Below are 22,062 nucleotides of genomic sequence, written 5' to 3'. Positions count from 1 at the left end.
TCCTCTCACCTGAGGCGAAGGGAGCGGCGCCGACTGAACGAGCGCGGAGACGTTAATTCCTACTACGCACGCGCCATCTGCCCAACCAACCAGCCAACATTTTTTTTCTTTCTCACGCGAGCGGGATCACTCGCCCGGGGGTGGGGGAGGGGACAGAGAAGACGGTTTTTAACTGGCGCTCGCTCTGGGCCTCGCGCCTATGCGCGCGCAGGACCCGGAGAGCGGTGGGGGCGCGACAGGAGGGTGGAGGGAAGAGAGAAAGAGTATTCCCTGGAAAAGGAAGCCAGGGAAAGCCGCGCGCTCTCGCGGTAGGACCTCTACGCAAGCGCATTCGGTGTCTTCCTTACGACGAGCCAGCGAGCGACGCTTAAGGAAAAGCGAAAGGGGGGGTAATCGCGAGGCTGACTGCCTGACTGACTTGGTTGGCTGCGGTGACGGCCACGTAGCGCTGCGGCGGCGCGGCGGCGGCGGCGGCGGCGCGGCCGGGAGGAAGGCAGGCGACAGGGAGGTCCGCGGTCGAGGCAGCTGCTGAGGGACCAAGGCCTGGTGCCGAGGAACAGTCGGCGGGGAAGGGGGCTCAAACGAGGGGAGGGCAGGAAGGAAGGAGGGCCTGGTCGCCCTCCACCTTCCCCCCTCCCCTCCCCCGCCAAGGCATGGACCGCGGTGGAGGCGGCGGCGGCGGCGGCGCGGCGGCGGCGGCGATGGAGCAGCAACAGCGGTGGCAGCAGCGCAGGAGGCTCCCGGCCTGGGTGAGTCCGCGCAGGGAAAGAGGCCCAGCTGGCAAAAGGCAGGAAGAGATCTTCCTTTGGTTATTCCTTTAATTAAGCGCATCTCCCGCTTTTCCGTAAAGTGCTAGGGTACACTTCTGGAGGCGTAAGCAATGATAAAGCCAGTTCTTTATCATGCATCTGAGCGTGTGCAAAGTGTCCTTCCAGGCTGGGTGACTAGTGCGGAACTCGATTTGATCGGGATAAAGTTGACATGATTTTAGGTCAGAAAGCATAGCTTTGAGGCAGGCTTGTGGCTGATGTTGAAATTGTTACGGGTCGGAGACAACATTTTTCTCCACCGTCGCATTCTTTCTGGGTGGAGAGAAGGTAACCAAGGAGGCGGTTGGATGCTCCCTTCTTTGGAAGAATTGAATTTGGAGTGGGTGTGAATTTAGGAAAGGCAAGATAGAAGATGTTTGAAGAGAGCAGTAGGTGTAGACAGACACCCTTTGATAGGCACCTGCTTTGTTTTTTAAAGGATTAGAGTGGATGCATATGTTGCCCCATTTGAAATACTTTTTGACGTTTGGTATCATAGGAATTGAGAGTGAGAAGCAGTTTCAAGTGCTCCTTACACCTTTATGTTAGCAGTTTAAAAATAAAATAAAATACCATAATGCAGAATACATGTTCTGGATGTCTCTATCTGTTAAATGCTATGGATATTTGAATTATTACCTCTTCTTGTGCTAGAGTTAAAATATCATTTCCGACAGATGCAGTGTCTCTTTCTTTTCCAGGCCACAAATAGCACATTCCTATACATGTCAACTCAGAAGTAAGCGCCACAGATTTCAGTAGGACTTGCTCCCTGATAAGTGTATACAGAATTGCAGCCAAACCACTGCTAATTAAGTGGTTTACTATGGTTAAAATAGGGTTGTTACAAGAAGCCTAGGTATCTGTGATAGTCACCCAGCCCCAGTTCTGAAAATATGCTGCAGATGTGTAAAAGTGATAAAAAAAACTTATTTTCAATTTCTGCATGAGAAATTATGTACAGATCATGTGCATAGTATGTGTAGTTAATGCAACCGGGAAATTGTGTTTGATGCCTTCATAGAATATGGCCTTGTAGTTTGAAGCATCCCTTGGGGGTGATGTATCTATACAATATTATTTGAACTCCTAGGAAAGTTTTAAAAAATTGTCTTATGTTTCTAAACAATGCCACAGCTTCATATTTTTTAAAATTTCAAACACTCTTAATCTGATCATACTTCTTATTCTTGAAATGCTGCTGTGGTAGTGATAGGTTGGAAAATTATGAAGATTCAACACAGTTGAATTGTTCTGGAATAAACAGTACTGTGTTTAACGTGAACATTCACTCTCCTTGATGTGAGAAAAGACTAGCATGGTTTATCCAAGTAAGTTGCTCTCTGGATGTTAAGTGATTACTGAAGCACAAATAGCCAGGGAGGGTGTGTTGGAGTCATTCTGTGCCCCAGAAAAACATTTGTGCAACTAGGAAAATAATCCAAAGTATTTACACAATGGATGGAGTTGGCAACAGTTGTGATACCTTAAGCATGAGAATGGAGAAAGGATTGCTCAAAGCATCACTTGTGTGTCCTACAGGGAGGAGTGGAATCTGGTAGTGGTGTTAGAGAAGAGGTGTTGTTCTTCGATAAGCTATGGGATATATGCATTGGGGTTCATAGCATCAGTTTTGTGGTAGTGGCTGGCGAACAGGATTAAGATTGGTGTAGGCTGGTATGAAGGTATATGCATGCATTCAGGAGTATATGACATCCCAGAGATCATCTCATCTAGTCATAGTTTCACTAGATTTTTCTTTCTTTCTTTTCTTCCATTCTTCCTGGTGTTTATGCCTGGTGCATAGCAATCACATGGGAGGCAATTGATAGCCTAGTTCAGATTCTGCATCCATATTTCTAATAGGAAGGGTTTACAATGCTTGTATTGTTTTGTTCCATGTATCTGTTATACATTGCAAGTTTCAAAACATTGCATAGAGTGGTACTGGTAAGCAATAGTAGTCAAAACGCATCATTTGCCACACTAGAAAATGAGATAGTTGTCTCACTATCTCTAAGGGCAGTAATATGTGGGAAGTGAACAATCTATTGAGGTCAGTGGGTTTGTGGGTAGTGCTATTTTTGCCAGGGGAAACAGCATTCCCTGGAAGACTGACAGTAAATGCACAGATGGTACTATATTGATGGTATATATAGTGAGCTGAGTAGAACTGGGGGGAAAAAGACTACAAGCAGGTGAAATTTTGAGATAATGTTTCATTTGTGTCCTGGGTTTACATCAGCTATGTTTTGGGGAAAGCAAAGACAGTCAATTATACTTCCAGGGTTAGCAGAAAACAATGCCAGCCTCTGCATGTTAGCTAAATGCACTGGATCTTTCAGCTGCTGCACTGGTGGAAACTGTTTATTTACTAACACATTGTGCTAAGGAAGATTTTAGGATGGACAGTGGTTGTGTTGTATTATTCATTTACGAGAACAATTACTGTAATACCCAGGTTAGACAAAGTATGGATGGACTAAGAAGGTTTGGGAGGCTGGGCTATATCTTCATTTGCTGGAATATCTTTTAGTATGGGGACATGCTGTGGAAGGATGCATCCCATGGGGTGAAATGAGACATTTATTTTCTGCAACCTGGGAAATTTAGGAGTGAGGGTAAATAGTACTTTCTCTTGTGTTGCTTCCTGATGCTGGGGGGCTGTATACCTTGTATTATTAGCCATGTTGGTAATACTCATAGACACTGCTAGAGTAACAAATTGTACAGTGAGCATGCCTGGAATTGTTCGGGGCAGGATTGTGCGCAGCATTCAGTCCTGGGAATGTTTTGGCAATGCTGACAGTGAGACTGTAGTGATTATACTTTGAGATAAACTTTCTCTTTAATCTATTGCAGCATTGTTTCTGAACTTCATTTGAGTTTCTGTTGCGGTTCATGGATTGCATCAAACATGAGTAGTTTAAAAGGGGATGCAGAAGGTGCAGGCTTGTGTAAGCTCATGTTGTATGCCAATTTTCTTCTCTCCATGCCTCTACCTAAATACGTACTTAATTTTTCTAGGACTTGCACTGGTATGTATTTGATGATCACATGAATTGAATAGTGGCATGTATTGATTTCTGACTGGTCTGTCATTTGACTTGACTGCTGCAGTCACTCTGTCTTGACTGTTTACACCCAGCATGATGACAAGGTTTGAAAATGTCCATATGAAATGAATATATACTGCATTATTATGAACTGATCTTGTAACAACTGCAGAAAGGTTCATAAAAGCTAAAATGCCTAATAAAAGCAATCTCTGCAGTCCAAAATATAGTTACTTTCACTTCTCCACCCCCTTCAACTCTGTACTGTATTATGTTCCATGGCCCTAATATAGAAAACTGTAGCAGGAGCAAAATACAATGACTGGGTTTGCAGGACATAACAACCCATCATGGGTCACTAGCCATGGTGGAATATCATATTGTGCAAATTTGGATTGCTTTCTGCAGAGTGGCTTGTTTATGGGGAGCAAGCCACCCTGACAAGCTATGACTTGTTCTAGGGGTTGTTGTACCCATGTTGAGTTATTATGTTGTCGAAACCTAGACAGCTGGTCTCATTGTAGATTCATCAGAACTGTGAGCAAACTGCTTAGCAAGAATGGCAAAAAATCCTTGCCACTTTTGCTGAGCTTGCCCAGGCCTCTGCCAGTGACAGTCACTCCAGCAAGTGTCCAGGTGGCCCTTTGGAACTACCATCACTGGCTCAGTCTCTTATGCCAACTTTTACTCCTTTTGTAGTTGCCACAGCTTTTTTTTCTTTCAGTTTAATCCATCTTCCCCCCCCAGAGATTACTTTTTGTAACCTCTATAATGACATTCACTGATAGGCCCTCAAAGTGCCTAGCACACTGGAGCAGCTGGTTTGCTACCTTTTGTAGTTTTTGTGTGCCCAAGATTTTCACAGAGGTACACAGGTATGCTACTATGACTGTCGCTTGTCAATCCCTTGGATGATGTCTGCTCTCAAACTACAGAAGGCACCATCTATGGTCAATGACAAAGCAAGGCTACAAACAGGTTAATTTGTTACTTTGCTTTTCATTTGGCAGTTGGGAAGAAGCAAGCTGTTAGTGAAGTTTATAAAATAGCATGGAGAAATTTGATTAAAATAATCCTATTTTATTTTTCTCCTTTAGATTAGTGGGATATTTACAGCAGACACAATACAGTGACTGTTGTAATGTTTGAATAGGAAAGCCCTGTCTTTAAAAAAAATCATAAAGCCATGTTTGGCAGCTTTGACAAAGCTGTTCTCGGGGGCATTTAACAATTATTTTTGACATAAATCTTTGTTTTACATATTAAAATGGTCACCATGGACACCTGCAATGAAGATACAGGAACTTGAATCTTCTGTGTGTGAAGTGCATGCTATTTGTATATTATGTAAAAGCTGTGCTAGGTATGTGTGCTAGAGTACCGGCATGGTGAAATGGAATGAATGTTGGATTCTGACTGAGGAGATAAAGGTTTAATTTCCAGTTCAGCTGTGAAGTTTACGTTATGGTTGACCCACTTGCTATCTCTTGAATTTAACCTATCTCAGAAAAGCATTGAGGAGAAAATGGAATAACTTTATGTAAGCTTTCCTGAGCTCTTGGGAAGAAGAATAGTATAAGTGTGAGAAACAGAATAAAGTGCTGCAACATTATTTCATTATCCCTTACATCTGTGTTTAGAAAAAAGTTCCTCAATAAGATCAGTAATGGCAGAAAACTTTCAAATGTGCTCACCACTAAAATGTTTCTTTTGCAATGTGCAAACATGGAGAAAACTTGCATACATTCTAGGATGTTTTATTGGTTCACATACAGAGAGGATGAGGTTTAAGAATTCTGGCCAAAACCTGGAATGAACAGAGTATGTGCCTCAGAACATGTCAGAATGCTTTGCAATACCCAGGAGTTACATGGCAGGCATGCAGAGGTTCCTCAGCAGATAATGGCCCAGTTCACATGTAACAGCAGCAAAAAGTGTCTTAATTAATCCATTATTTGCCCTGGTGTGTGCAAGGCATGCTTCACAGTAGGTTTGAATATCCAGTTCCCAATTAAGGGTTGCAACATGATATCCCAAACTATAAGCTAATCCACAATTAAGAGTCTGCCATTAACCTGCAACTAGGTTCAGCCCCAATACTTTTGCTTTGGTGTTTCTGTTGTTTTTTACATATTTTATGTAATTTCACCATTTTATGGGGTATATTCATTTTACTATTTTTTATTTTAAGCTACAGTGACTGTTTTTCAGGATTAAAAGAATAGGATATTATGACAGAAAATAGTAGCATTCCCTGTCTTTGATTTATGTGGTTATAGAGAGCATTTCTTTACAGGATACCCATAATAGTGATCTGTTTCTGTTTTCTGAGATCACCTAATTTTGCTGTGTGTAGGGAGGGGCAGTGTAGAGGATATTTTTTCTTTTATCTTTTATTATGGGTTCAATAAAACAATACTGAGATTACATCAAGATTATGAACTAATGTTCTACAGTTTTGCACAGACTTCTGTAGTTGGGTTGCTGGATTTATTGCATTTGTTGTTGTCAGCTTCCACAACACATGGCCCATGGTGGGTTATTTTCCCTTGTATCAATAAAGGATAGTTTTCCATGGAATGTCCCCTTTGCATTGTTTGTGCCCCCACTGCTATGCTCTGGTTTGCTTTTTCTTTTAGCTTTGGAAGCTGCTCAATGTGCACAAACTGTATTTCTTTTCTTGCCCAGTATTTCACAGGTGAGTGTTGAACTGGCAGAAGCAGAGGATAAGCAGCTAGCATGCTTCCAGTTTTGTAGTTTACAAAGTAAAGCAAACATTACATGACATGGAAGGTCTGATTGGCTCATATGTACCTATCTGAACTTGTTTGTGAAGGAGAATTCCAGCCACTGCATGGCAGTCTTAGTGAATAATACAGCAACACTTTGGTTTGAGTGAGACTTTTTTATAGTGGCAGTCACTGTTTCATTGTTGTGTACTGATTGGATTCCTGAAAAAATCTGAATTGGAAAATTTTCTGGAAAATTTGGGTAACTTGCATGGAATATTTTCAGCTGGAATTAGCAAAAATTTCTGGTGCTCTAGAGTGGTCTAATTTAGCATGTTTATCTTGCTTGTATTAAATAACAAAGCTAAAAGAATTACCCTTTGTTAACATTTTGTCCCAGTACTCTACAAGTGCATGACCTGAAATATTTCAAGGGTTCATTAAAATTAATGTGATTAAACTGTTTTATATTTTGAAGATTTTTTTCTTGAAAAGTGTTTAAAAATGTAAAGACAATAGCATGTTCTTAATCCTGCTTAAATTTAAGAAATGATAAAGGTACTGATATCTGTTCATACACTAAAAAATTTAGCAATGTAGTGAACTGGGCATGGTGTCCTGATAACCACTGAAATATTTCGAGTTCATCTCCTCCATTGAGGATGTTGGGGAACCATCAGTTTCACTGTCACTACTTACTAGTTAACATTAAACTGGTTTGGACAGTTAAACAATCTTTGGTTTATTAACTGTTAGCATGTTAGCTTCTAATCATCTGCATTGCTGAACAACTGAGGAATGTCCCCATTCAAAGGTTGTTTGCTGTGGTGTCTGAACCTGGAATTCTGGGTTGGTAAGGGAATAACAAGTGTTTTAACCCAACATTAAACCATGGGTTAAAACTCTCAGTCATTCCTCCTTTAGTGACCTAGAGTTCTAGATTTGGTTGTCATGTCAAACCACCAAAGAACAGAAAATTCTAGGTTATTCAGCAAAGCAAAATCAGTTGAGAATGAGCATTCTCATTCCTGCATGTGTACAAGCAGGTATGATTTGTTTACTATGGTTTGTTCCATCATCCGAACCAGGTTACTCGGGCATATGTGTATTTGTAGACATGTATTCGCTCATACATATGTTTGAGATAATCACCTGAAAAGCTTTAATTGCAACTTTGAAACTGCTAAGCTTGCCAAATACTGTATTTGCAGTTGGCATCCATTCATTGTTACTCGTAAACTTAGGAAATGATCGTTTGAAGTTAGAGTCATTCAAACTACGAAGCACCACTGTAATAGAAAACTAAATGGCGTGGTATGGCAGTGAATATTAAAAATAATCTGCTGTTTCTGGTAGAGAACTTTTGTTGGGCCATGGTCTTTCCTGGGTGATGTTCAGTTCCAGTGTTGTGAAAGGAAGAAACAATTCTTTCTCTTTTTTAAAAACTGTACAAAGAAAAACAGACCAACAGTCATTAAAGGAGAAAGAAACTTGTGCATTTTTCCTGGAGGCTGGAGTACAGGCATAAGTGTGCATGTACCTGGATGTTCCTCTGTTTATTTAAAGAATAAAAATGGAGTTATGTCTTTTGTCCACAGTTGTACATCTCCTGCTGACCACAATTTTGATGCAGGTCTCAAATACAGACTCTAAATTGGGGCAGAGGGAGGGAGTCTACACATGTAGAGCAGACTCCTCTTCTCAGATCTCTGAATATGTGGAGGGCAGGAGAGCAATTCCACTTTTTCCTCCACTAAGTAAAGATAACATGGGCTTTAGCATCTGAAAACATCATCAAGAGGATAATGTATGAATTTGTCTTCAGTGAGTCTTTTAGAGTTAAAAACAGCATTCAAAAGCCATACCATTTTAGAAAAAATGTTGATCTAGTCCAATACTATGGGAAGGTTGTGGATGCTCTGCCATAAAAGCGTGCAAATTTAGCGTCTGGGTAGAAATGGAGAAGAGTTGTAGCTCAGAGGTAGAACACATGCTTTGCATTGAAAAGGTCCCTGACATTTTCACATAATAGCTGGGAAAAGTTTCTACTTGAAATTGCTCTTAGTCAAATGTGATGTCCTTCAGATATTTAGAACTCTCACTCTTGTCATCTGTGATTATGCCAGCTGGGACTGATAGAAGCTACACTCCAAGACATCTAGCGGGCATTATGTTAGGGAAGGCTGTGGTGGTCTGTAGTGAGCCACATGAATCAATGGTTTGATTTTGTATAAGACAGCTTCCTTCTTCAAATTCTCTACTAAGAACAACCAGTGATGCCACCCTCCATCCAAATTTTTTACTTGCCTTAAAACTGCTAGGATCTGATTTTGCATCTTTGGATAATGGTTTTGGTTTAAATTTAACTCATCCCCACATTCCCCTATATTTATGGATAGGCAAAATGTGAGAGAAAGCGGTGAAAATAATAACAGGTGGTTCCTATATTGATTGTTATGCAAGCCTAAAAACACAGAAGCTTTTTAAAAATGAAAGCTAAGATTCCCAAGAAGCTGAACTTTCTGCATTTCTCATGTTCCTGGAGAGTTGTAGGATACATGCAAATCTGACCATGGGCTGCAGCGCAATAGTGTACATAGGAAAGGTTCAGTTTAAGCATGGAAAGGTGGTGCACAATGATAGCAACTTAGTGAAATGTTATTTGTTCTTATTATAGGACTGTTACCTTCCTAGAGTCTCAAAGAAAGGATAGTTATAAACAAAGTGCTAACCCATGGTTTGTTACCCTGTGCAGAGACCTGGTTCACATATAACAAACTTGAGTATGGCTTGCATTATCTTATGAGTTGTTCTTATTGAACTATATGTTGTCATTGATGGGGTACACATACCACAAATCCACACTCAGGTTTGTGTGTGGATTGTTGTTGAACCATGAATGGTTATTGAAATGTGGGTGGTTGTTGTATGAACACAGCACACTAATAAACCATGATTTGTTAGTGCAGCTAGATTCGCACAATACAGTTCATGACTTTTTGACAACTCACACTCAACTCATACTTAACTTTGCGTGTGGGTTGTTAGGTTGTATGAACCCAGCACCCAGGAAGAAAATTCTTGGATTTTGTTGGATTATGAACTCTAGGTTTCATTGGCAACCATTTTGGATAGAGGGGATTGAACAAATTCACAGAAGAGAAGGTTAGTGCTGTAAGGCTAAATGCGCCTTATAGTATCAAAGGCAGTTGCTGGGGAATTTGAACAGGAGGGGAGTGTTACATTCATGTCCTGCTTGTGGTATTTTGTGGACAGCTGGTAAGCTACCATGTTAACAGAATGCTGGACTAGATGAACTTTTGGTCTGATAATCCATATTCTGAAAAGGGTTTTGCATTGCTATGGTGTGGGAACCTGATGAAGGTGTCTGGAAGATGATTGAACAATCGCTTGCCAGTTGTTGCATTGTCAATTCCTAGTTTGTTTGTTTCCTTCCTCTTTTACCTACTCCATTCTTGTATCCTAAGTGCCTCTGTAATACTGTAGTTTTGGAACATAGAGTGACTGGGGTTTTTTAACCGTTTATACTCTGTAGCCTGACAAAACAACCCATAGTTCTAGGTTCACACATAACAATCCATGTTTTTAACAATCCAGAGTGCACAAGCAACAGACTATGGATTCACTTTCTGCATTTATACTTAGCAAACTATGGTTTGTTAGCATGGCTAGGTTTTAACTTATGACAACCCAGAATTCAAATGGCATTATGTGCAAACTTGGTCTGCATGAGTTGTATAGCAAAGTGATTAAGAAAATATGTTATAAACTTGAAATTACATATTCAGAACAAAGTTTAAGCATTATCTCCTATAATGACCTTTAGTAATCTATAATATGTCATTGTCACCCCCACCATGTAAGTAGTAATAATTAAATATCCACTTCCCTCTATTTGTATAAAATACACCAAGAAATATGCTTCTTAAGAGTAGGAGTGTGCATTTCAATCACTCCATATTTCTTGTATTTATTTAAGGCATTTTATTGTACTCTTCAGCTAAAAAGGCTCCTAGAACAGCTTAAAGGTATCACTAATAAATAGTTGATGGTTTTCTGAAATTTTTTGAATTTAACTAATTTGCATATATTAATAGAATCAGTTACTCCAAATCAAAAGATGCTGTTTGCATCTACAAACTTCTGGATACCTAGAGCAGTGGTGGGTGACTTGTGGACCTCTAGATGTTTTGTGCAATAACTCCTATCATCCATTACCTATGCTGTTTAGGATTGATGAAAATTGTAGGCCAAAATGTGAAGGGCTACTAGTCGCCTGTTCCTGCGTTAGCAGATGATCTAATTTAACATGTTTATTTGGCTTGTATTTAGGAAACAATAAAGTATTCCATGTTATTTTTTGTCCCAATACACCAGAAGACTTTAAGGAAAAATATCAAGGCATGCTTTTTGTGATTTAAATGTGACATGTAGAGATTTTTATTAATGCATTTGTAAAAAAATGAAAAGACAAATGCATCTACTTTGCTTACATTGAAACTTAGAGTTGGGAAATAAAGATACTGAAAACTTTTGATGCACTAATACATTGTAACAACCCAAAGAACAGTGAATGATAAGCCAACCTTCATACATCCTTTTTGACAGAGTTCAGTTCTCTTCCACTGAGGTTGTTTGGAACCTTCAGTTGCTCATTACTGCTTATTAGTTCCATTTCATACTGAGACATATATGTATTTCAGTGACATGTATGTATTCTCTCACTTTATAAGAAAGTCACCTGAAAATCTTTGAAACCACCAAGTTTAAATAATACTCCATTTGTTGTTGGCATCTTTGTTGTTAACAATTTATGGAAGAGAAAGCTTTCTGTGGAAAAATAAAGTACTATATCAGTGGAAAAAAGATAATTCGTGCCCATAGGCTTACCATACAACACAAAAAGAAAAGAAACTAAGAGGGAAAAAGAAAGGAAAGGAGGAGCTCAAATTCTACCATCTTGCTTACAAAGATTAACAAGTAATAAATTCAGCAGTTCATGGAGCTTCATTAAAGCACAGAAGAAGAGTTGCTGTTGTCTTTCCCTCTGCTGGCCTCAGCAGTGGCCATTGGTAACTGGAAAGACTGGACTCTCAGCTGAGGCGGTGTCCAAGCATGATGAAAGGTGCCTGAATTGTGCTTTGTTACTCTGATTGCTTCTGTGTCCCCAAGCTTCTGTGTACTTCATCCTGGTACATTATTAATCATTATAGATTTTGATTCTTTTAAAATGTTAGTTCAAAATATAACAAAGTCAGGTTTGTCTGCAGCCCAGTTTGCATGCCTCAACAGCCCTGTTTTGTTTAACAACAGCCATGGGTTATATAACAACAGCCATTGGGAACACTTAAATATGTTGGTTTCAGATTAATGTTTGCAGGGGTTAGGGTTAGGTACAAGAGGGTGAGATTGAAAGCTTCCATTTCCAGTATTAAATACAACCATTTCTCATTTGGACTAGGGTAATTGAAAATGGAAGGGAAGTATTTCTTCTTCCCTCACACATGGAGGAGAGGGGAGTGCAAGCATGTGAGCCACAGGTCATTCTTGTCATGCTAAACTATGGACTGCTGAAACAGGACAGGAAATTTTTTAGCTGTTACTGGAGAGTATTAGGTAGACTATTATTTTGAATTTGAGCTATTTACTTAGTCAAGTATTTTTTTTCCCTTTCAAATGGGAGAAAAAGTTTTTAAACATCACCATAAATTCTTCTTTGTGGTCTCTGTGCATCACACACATGGGTTTTGCACCTCTGTGGGTCCTGTTGTCAGGAAGATTTCCAAGCTAGACTCATTTCGATGGGAATCCCATCTCTTCCACCTCCTGTTTATATCTAGGAGGGTTTCCTACCCATTTTCTCAGTTCCCTTGAATCCAAACTGAGGGGAGGCCAGTGAATGGCTGACCCCATACTGAAAGGACACAGGGTCATGGAGAATTCATGGTATTGAAGCTGGCTGACATTGATGCAGGGCCAGTGGATGGCTTGTTTGAATGTTCAGTTCTTTGACCACTCAAAGAACAAGAGTTACAGGTAGGCAACCTGACTTTATCATGAAGGTAATAAAAGTGGTTGACAGGAATAGTTTCTTCATAAGTTTTTACTTTGCCAACCATGAGATAGTATAATTTAGATCAACCCTGACTGCTCTTTAGAAGGCCAGATCCTGAAGATGAAACTCAAATACTTTGGCCACCTAATGAGAAGGAAGGACTCCCTGGAGAAGAGCCTAATGCTGGGTACAATTGAGGGCAAATAAAGAAGGGGACAACAGGGGATGAGGTGGCTAGATGGAGTTACTGAAACAGTCAGTGTGAGCTTAGGTGGACTCTGGGGGATGGTGGAGAACAGGAAGGCCTGGAAAAATGTTGTCCATGGGGTCACGACGGGTTGGACACGACTTCGCAACTAACAACAATATAGTGGCACAACTAGATCAAAGCAAAAAGAAAATCTAGTGGTAGACATGCACAAATGTGAAAAGGCTGATGCTGTGCAACGCATGCAACTGGAACATAAAACATGAAATGTAAGAAGTATGAATGAAGACAAAATGGTAACTAAAGCAAGAAATGCAACAGTTAAACAATCACAGTACTTGATAGGAGTGAACTAAAGTGGACTAGAATGGGACACTTTCAGTCAAACACAAAGTGTTTTACTCTGGAAATTACAAACTCAGAAGAAACGGAATGGCTCTAATACTGAAGCACTAGTGTGGTAGCACAGGCAGTGAGAGGCTATAATGCAAAATCTGACCAAATCATACCAGAATTCTTGGAAAACTATCAACATAACCAATGTTCAAATCTATGTTCCAACAACAGATGCTGAAGAAGGAGAAATTGAAAACTATACAAACATCCAAGAGGCAATAGATAATACACCAAAACAATAGATAATGCTTATAATCCTAGGTGACTGGAACAAGAAAGAAGCAGATTAGAAATGTTCTGGGAGAATTTGGCCTCGAGATAAGAAACACATGAAGAAAACTCATAGTGTTCTTTGAAGCCAGCCATCTCTTTATTGCAAATACAAACTTCAGGCAACCAAACAGAAAACTACACAGAGAACTCACCAGATGGCCAAATAGAAATCAAAGAAACTATATAATCGGAAGTAATGGGTGTACAAGTTGTATTCTTGCTGTCAAAGCATGACTTAGAGAAGATTGTGGGAGTGTGGCCATAAATTGTTAATATCGAAAATCAGAGCAAAACTGAAAAAGATCACTATCAGAAGCATAGTGCCAAGATGCAACTTAAATAACATTCCTGAGGAATTTAAAGTCCACATAGAGAATGAATTTGTGTACACAACTCAGTTGACCAAAAGTCAGAAGAACTATGGACTGAAACCAAAGATACCACTATAGGAGTATGCAAATAGACAGCTCTTACAGAAAAATAAATGAAGGGCTAAGATGGACGATGGAAGAAATACAATTGCTAAGGATAACTGAGAAGAAAAAGCAGAAGTTGAAAGAAATAGGGTCAGAACCTTCAGGATTAGAAAGTGAAGTGAAAGGTGCTCTGTAAACACTTGGAAGGAATACAGTTTCCTGAGTAGACAAGGTAACAATATAATTATTCTAAGTTGTAGAGACTGAATGGGTCCAAATCCTAACAAGAATGTGCCAATAACTATGGAAAACAAAACAATGCCCCACAGACTGGTAATGTTTGGTATACATTCCAGTGTTCAAGAAAGGAGATACAAAAGATTTCAACAACTATAGGAGGATTGTACTAATTTCCCATGCAAGTGATGTAATGCTCAAGATGTTGCAACAAAGATGCAAGGTGTTTCACTCTATATGGAATGAGAAATGCCTTACATTCAAGCTGTAGGTATTGTTTCTTTTCCAACCCCACTGCCTCTAAATATACCCAGTTGTAGGCATGTACCAGGATTTGAAGGCCATCCAGCATAGCTTCTTAGGGTATTCTGGGAGCTTTTACATGCTGGTCTCAAGGACATCTTAGAGACATCTGAGGCTTGCTCTAATTTAGTTTTTGGGCACATCTAGGGAAAAAATATGTTTTGCCTGCACTGGGGCTTAGGCTCCAGCGTTAAAGCAGTGGAACCTGCTGAGATGATATGAATACAGCTTGGTCCAGTTTTATTGGTTGTGTTTCAGTTGATGCAGCTTGAGAATGCTAACAAGGTGTGTGGTCAGGTTTGTGCAACCTCCTTTGTTTTGGATCCTTGTTCCTCCTGGCTTATAGGAAGGAACATCCACTTAGGCCAGTGAAGTTATTAATGCCTGCTTGCAAGATGGAGTGATCCCATGCCTCCTGAAAGAGGCAGTCGTGAGACCACTTCTTAAGAAATCTTCCCTTGATCTGGAAGACCTTAATAACTAAGGGTGGCAACAAGGGGGTGGGCTATGAAATGACCTTGTTACTGCAGCCTGCCTGGCACCCACTTTGTCAACTTTTTAGTGCCAGGTTAAAATGGTCCTTTATGTCAAAGCTTTGAAAGATATGCTTGGTTATCCAAGGGCTTGAGTGTACTACCTGCCCCAGTCGTTTTTTATTAACGGGCATTGTTCACTATATATTTTTAACTGTTTTAAATGTTCTGTGTTTCTTCTGATAAGATGTTATGGTATTTTATTGGATTTTATTGTACTGTTTTGAGGCATTGTTGTAAACCACCCAGAGAACTTGAGCTATGGGGTGGTATAGAGATGATGGTGGTGGTGGTGGTGATATGTCCTCAAGGCCTATTAAAGCTATTCAACAAGGCTAAATGTAAGTCTCTTACTTCAGATTTTTGCATGTGCTAACAGAAGTAGGCAGAAAATTTGTCTAGTGGATCACAATGTAGGGATTTTATTATAAGTTTTATTATATAATAATGTACTTGATACAATAATAATGAATCATTAACTAAATAATGTGGATTTTATTATACTTAATACAAATAAATACATCACCCTTCATTTTGCCTTGAAGGATGGTTTCTAACAAGTATTCCATGGGGAAAATAATATTTAGGGTACCTTCTACCAACTTGCTTATTCTCCAAACAGTTTCACAGACATCAAAGGCTTCAGCATAGAGTATAATGCATTGTTTAATGTGCCAGGTGCTTTAAAAATGCTGTACAATAGATCATCGTTCAGGTTTTTCACAGGGAATGAAGACCAAACTACAGAAATCCATGGGATATGTTTAGGCTTGTTTCTGTTTTTATTGAATAGCATTTAGAGAGGACATTCAGGATCAGGACCATGCCAAGTAAGTTCAGTGTTAGGATGGTGGAAAGAGTCTTTAACTTTCCCCTTCATTACTGTGGTATTGACAAAACCCCTTCTCCCCTTGGTATAGGATGACATATATCCTTAGAATTGGAGTAATAGTTTAGCTGGGTGATTTAGAGTTTGGTTTTGGACTCAGATTCCTAATTTTGAGGTCTTAAGATCCCATGCACTGGAAAGCAGCTCAGTTTGAATTTTTTGTTGGACAAAATTAATTACTAGAATTCATAATTTAGAAAGGCAAGAAGAAGGGAGAACGACCCAGTTTGCATAATGAAAACAAGGCTCTGTGACTTCTTGTTAGCCATGTCATATGCCAGGCATGATTTGTGTAACCAGCATCCAGCTACAGCTTTTCCAAACCCAACTGGTACAGCTTGCTGAAGGGTAAAATAACCCTCAAATGACCTATGGACTGTTGAATAGTAATGAACATTTAAGTCTTCTAGCAAGACATGCTGTGCATAGTTGGATGACGTGATAAGCCACAGAAGCCACAGCCAAGTGGTGATTATGCAGATAGGCCCTGCCACATGCCACAACACCCAAGAAGCCACAGTGGTTTGTTTTGATAATGTGAACCAGCCCAGTGGGAAAGTTGTGTAAATCATTTTGAACATAAGGGTTTGGAATGCTATTAGAAATCCATCTAGCATTCCCCTCATCCTAGTCTAGTGCAGATGTTTGGGAACAACATAGTCTCTGGGTCATCTTTCTAGGCCAGTAACTAAGCAAGCACAAACTACACTGCTAAATCACAGTGCCTTGGCTATTTATTATTGAAAGAAATTGGATGAGAAGCAAATCATTTGCTTTAAGTATCCTGTGCATGATTCAACTGAAAACTCCCAGCATGGTGAGAATTGTAGGATTTACATTTCCAGAGAAACAAACTACCTATTGAACAGATAGATTATTTGGTTAGGAAAACTGAACTTAGCTCTCTGTCTTTCTCAGAAGACGAGAATATCTTACTCTGTTTCAAATACCCATTGTTCCTGATGTTCATGACCATCTACTTTTTAAAAAACTCACTGACCATTGCTAGAAGCCCATTCATGTATATGCCCTCAAAAATGCAATCTGCTATATTTGAATAATTCATTTGTGCATTTTTTGGCACACAGAGCACATGCAGTTCTGTTTAAAGCTATATGTTACCTGATCTAGAAACAAGCAGTAAACAAATAGTGTTATGTAGCATGATTTACTTTGCAAGGTAAAAGCTTAAGCTGTTTGTGAATGGGTGTGCTGCAAGGTAGTTATTTGGAAACACTGTAATGCTGCAGTTGCTGAAGGGAAGAGATTGCACTAGCAGTTGGCAGGGGGCAGGTTTGTACATGCCGGGCAGAATTAATCTGGACCCCTTATTATATCATGGCCAGAAATTAACTCTCTGGTACTTGACCAGTACTTTTTTGCAGCATTTCCATTTGAGTTATTCCTCTGCAGGGCTGCTGTACAGCCTTGATGAAGAATGGCTTTGCCTTAGTGATGGAGCAAATGTGCCCTTTTCCCCTTGCTTAAGAGTCACTTTTCATGATGTTTCCTCTACATAAATTCCTACATTCTATAAAGGAAATGGTTGCATGGTGAGTGTCTTTGTACCTTGAGATAGCCATATAAGTCTCTAAAGGCAGGTTGGCTCTACACCTCTGATTTGTGCCTCATTAAACCACTTTAATGTCGCATTACACAGATGATACCAAGTTCTATTTTTATCCTTTTATGAAACCCAGGCAAGAAACTGTGATTCCTGAATGCACATGTCTGGTCAGCGATGAGGATGAATAAACTTAAGCTCAGTGCAAATCATGCAGCTGTTGGTGGTGAGGAGACCTGATAGATTGATTGGATTCAGATGTGTTGGTACTGGGTGTACTCCCCTGTAAGCTTGTAGCTTAGTGGTACTGTAGGGTCCAGCACTGCTTCTAAATTCAAACTATGGCCCAGAGTGCCATTAGCTGGTACACTGGCCATACCTGCTGTTTCAAGATTGAGATCTTCCCCCATTACTTAAAAAAAATATCTTGTTTCAGTTGGTTTTTGAAAATTGTTTGATCTTTGCTCTTCTCTATATTTTGCTGTACTATATTTTATTGTATGGTCTCTGTGTTTTTAATTGTATAAATGGTGTGTCTGTGTTTAATTACATAAACTGTGATGATTAACTCTAGGAATTGCTGTCTGGCTTTTTCTTTGAGCTGTAAAAAAGTAGTATAGCAAATTGGAGATAAGAAATTCCACAATCTACACACAGACTATGCACATTAAGTTAATATTCATGCATTTGATTATCTGTGTATCTGCCAGACTAAGAGAGGAACAGTGGAGGGGACCAAAAACCTGTTTCATTCCTTACCACTGGAATTTCCACCCACTCCTGTTCTCTGTGACTTAGTAGTACGGCATATGCCTTGCATGCAGATGGTCCCAAGTTCAATACCTAGAATTTACAGTGAAAGGGATTAGGAAACAAGTGAGGGAAAAGCCCCATGTCCAAGAATCTGGGCACCTGATGCCAATCAGAGCAGATAGTACTGGGCTGGATGGACAGATAGCATGACCTGATCTATGATAGCTTCCTAAGTTCCTATTTCCGAAGGACAGAGGCAAGTAACATGCTGACCACCCCTCGGTGCTTTGGAGTGGCATTTCCATTAGCTTCAACCGACGTGACCAGAGGTTGGGGAAGTGGGATGTAGATCAGGATATTTGTAGCATACCTTTTTTCTGGACTAGACACTATCTATCAGTATTAAGTGATCTTAGCATCTAAAAATGAAAACCAATATTTACAGGATATGCTGCGTTTTATACAATATATTAAATTCTGCATTTTGATTGTGTGATTACATAGAATCTGCATAGCATTTTTGGCTCTCTAATGTGAAAAGTTCTCTTTTTTGTTTGTTTTACTTGCCAAATTTTTTTGCAGGGTAAACTAATATATTTTCAAGTATTTTCAATAAAGAAGAATTGATTTGATTGATTATATAAACTGAAAAAAGAAACTTCAGCATCCCAGTTAGTCAAGTTCAGTTGTGTAGCATTTGTTGCAATTTGGTTGTAGACCTGTAAAAGTAGGCAAGCTTTTATTATGTTAAAAACATTGAATAGGGAGAATGCAATGTTGATGTGCATGTTTATTATTAGGCCTAATGACTAAGGTAGGAAAAACTATTTCTTATGTGCTAGCTTTAACTAAATTGTGATATGCCATCTTTAAATCAGACAGAACCTTTTCTTTGGAACTGTATTTCAAAGCCTTCCATTGCTCTGAGGATCAGATGAAAGGTACATTCTTGCCAGAAGAATTAAACCTTTCTTCTGCTCTCCAGGCAATAAGATGAATAGGCCATTATTAATGAAAATGGTTAACTACTTGTGCAGCAAATCCTGTACTCTGCTTAGATTAGGCAATAAATGATTTCAGGGATAAGTTCCTTCAATTATGTTTAAGCCACTGACTTAATTTTCTCCTTCTTTTCTAGACAAAATGTTCAGCTGTTGATGGGCAGCTTTCTTCCTGCGAACTGCTGCCGAAATCCTTGTGCTGTAAAACCAGAGTTCCTTGACCTACACGTGCTTTGGTGTTCTGCTCCCCAAAGGCGGTCATGTGTTAGTTATTTCCGACAATTCATCTTGTTCCAGAGGAGTTACTTCATTGCTATTTGGGAATACAGGGTGCTCAATGAATCGGGAGCCCCCATGAATGAAGCAGCCAGCTCTTGCCAGCAGATGGCTAAAAACTGCACCACACCTGTAGCAGGGATGGCGCAAGAGGACAGAGGTCAAGTGCCACCCACTTTCTATCATGGTGCCAGCCAGGAACTTGATTTGTCCACCAAAGTGTACAAACGGGAATCTGGGAGCCCTTACTCCGTACTAGTGGATCCAAAAGCAAGTAAACCACATCTCCATGAAAGAGAAGAGCAGCCATATTTCAGGGAGGACAGAACAGTAGGAGAGGTCCGAGCCGTGAAAGAAGACAGGGAGAACTCTGACGACTTGCAGGAGGAGGACGAGGAGGAAGATGAAGTGACTTACAAAAGGGAGCAGATAATAGTAGAGGTAAACCTTAACAACCAAACATTAAATGTATCAAAAGGGGAGAAGGGGGTCCCCTCCCAATCCAAAGAAACTGCTGTTCTTAAGACCAGCAGTGAGGAAGAGGAGGGTGACAGTGGGGAGGAAGAGGCCACTGAAGACAGTAATGATGATGAGGAAAATGAGAGGCAGAAGAAAAAAGAGCAAAGAGAGGAGAAAGATAGTGTTGCACAAAGGAGGACAAGGAGAGCTGCATCTGCTGCAGCCGCCACAACTTCCCCTACTTCCAGAACTACAAGGGGCCGTAGAAAAAGCATTGAGCCCCCCAAGCGTAAGAAGAAAGCTGCAAAGGAGCCCAAGGCACCTGTGCAGAAATCAAAGTGTGAAGAAAAGGAGACTTTGACCTGTGAGAAGTGCCCCAGGGTGTTTAACACACGCTGGTATCTGGAGAAGCACATGAACGTCACTCACAGGCGCATGCAGATCTGCGACAAGTGTGGGAAGAAATTTGTTCTAGAAAGTGAGCTCTCCCTTCACCAGCAAACAGACTGTGAAAAAAACATTCAGGTAGGTTCTCTTGCCTGCTTGCCAGATTTCCCTACCTTCTGCTGTCCCCTGGACACTTTGAAAGGGGGGAAATCCTTTGAGAAGAGCAAGGTCCCAAGCCTTTCTACTTCTATCAGCATTTCCTTTTGCACACCTGAGCAAACTAATCTGCATGAATGTGGGGGAGGGGAGGGCATAACTGCTGACTTTTAGGATTTTTCTATGTGATACTGCAGGGGAATTTGCCAAATGTGCACTTGTTAGTATGAGCAGAAATTGATTTCCAGTGTTCATGAGTGTAAATGTAAAGTTGAGTTTTCTGTGCTTCCAGGCAATTCAGGTTCTAACAGTGTACTAAAGCATTTTGGTAATATGGCTTGCAGAATGTGGGTCATCGCAAGACATGGCTTGCTTTGATAAGGAAGGGGAAAAACTTACGTTGGTGAGCACTTAAGGAGAGGTATGAAACTGGGTGTTACTTCCCAATTGAATATTTTTTTGCATGGAAATCACTTTCATGTAGGAAAGCTGTAAATAAAATCATAGTGTATAGCAAATGGAAGGGGTTTGAACCACACAGGTACTGGGTGGCTTCTTGCTTTTATATGCACCCTTTCGAATACACATTTTTATACACCTTACATTAGTGGTAGGCAGACTTGTTTAATACTAAGTGTATATTTTTGCATATACAGTATATCACAGAAGTGAGTACACCCCTCACATTTTGTAAATATTTTATTATATCTTTTCATGTGACAACCCTGAAGAAATGACGCTTTGCTACAATGTAAAGAAGTGAGTATACAGCTTGTATAACAGTGTAAATTTGCTGTCCCCTCAAAATAACACACATTCATTAATGTCTAAACCGCTGGCAACAAAAGTGAGTACACCCCTAAGTGAAGCTGTCCAAATTGGGCATTATTAGCCATTTTCCCTCCCTGGTGTCATGTGACTCGTTAGTGTTACAAGGTCTCAGGTGTGAATGGGGAACAGGTGTGTTAAATTTGGTGTTATCTCTCTCACTCTCTCATACTGGTCACTGGAGTTCAACATGGCACCTCATGGCAAAGAACTCTCTGAGGATCTGAAAAAAAGAATTGTTGCTCTACATAAAGATGGCCTAGGCTATAAGAAGATTGCCAAAACCCTGAAACTGAGCTGCAGCACAGTGGCCAAGACCATACAGCGGTTTAACAGGACAGGTTCCACTCAGAACAGGCCTCACCATGGTCGACCAAAGAAGTTGAGTGCACGTGCTCCGCATCATATCCAGAGGTTGGCTTTGGGAAATAGATGTATGAGTGCCGCCAGCGCTGCTGCAGAGGTTGAAGGGGTGGTGGGTCAGCCTGTCAGTGCTCAGACCATATGCTGCACACTGCATCAAATTGGTCTGCAGGGCTGTCGTCCCAGATGGAAGCCTCTTCTAAAGATGATGCACAGGAAAGTCTGCAAACAGTTTGCTGAAGACAGGCAGACTAAGGACATGGATTACTGGAACCATGTCCTGTGGTCTGATGAGACCAAGATAAACTTATTTGGTTCAGATGGTGTCAAGTGTGTGTGGTGACAACCAG

The 22,062-nt window shown here is 40.3% G+C and overlaps 1 protein-coding gene across 2 annotated transcripts in view; it reads left to right on the top strand.

Annotated features, from left to right (window-relative positions):
- The first annotated feature begins 249 nt into the window (after positions 1 to 249).
- The window catches only part of ZNF652 (zinc finger protein 652), a 37,561-nt gene continuing 15,748 nt past the window's right edge, over positions 250 to 22,062 (top strand). The window contains exons 1-2 of one of the 2 annotated variants that reach the window (XM_044444497.1): positions 250 to 749; positions 19,381 to 20,503. In XM_044444497.1, coding sequence (XP_044300432.1) covers positions 19,400 to 20,503 — 1,104 coding nt within the window. In that variant the 5' untranslated portion in view covers positions 250 to 749; positions 19,381 to 19,399. Of the gene's footprint in view, positions 750 to 19,208; positions 20,504 to 22,062 lie in introns of those variants that run through there. The other variant, XM_044444498.1, reaches the window with a different exon arrangement.

Source organism: Varanus komodoensis, unplaced genomic scaffold (assembly GCF_004798865.1).
Source record: "Varanus komodoensis strain SLA01 unplaced genomic scaffold, ASM479886v1 scaffold45, whole genome shotgun sequence".
Taxonomy (NCBI): domain Eukaryota; kingdom Metazoa; phylum Chordata; class Lepidosauria; order Squamata; family Varanidae; genus Varanus; species Varanus komodoensis.
The sequence above is the reverse complement of the archived record's forward strand: the minus strand, read 5'-3'. Positions and strand labels throughout refer to the sequence as shown.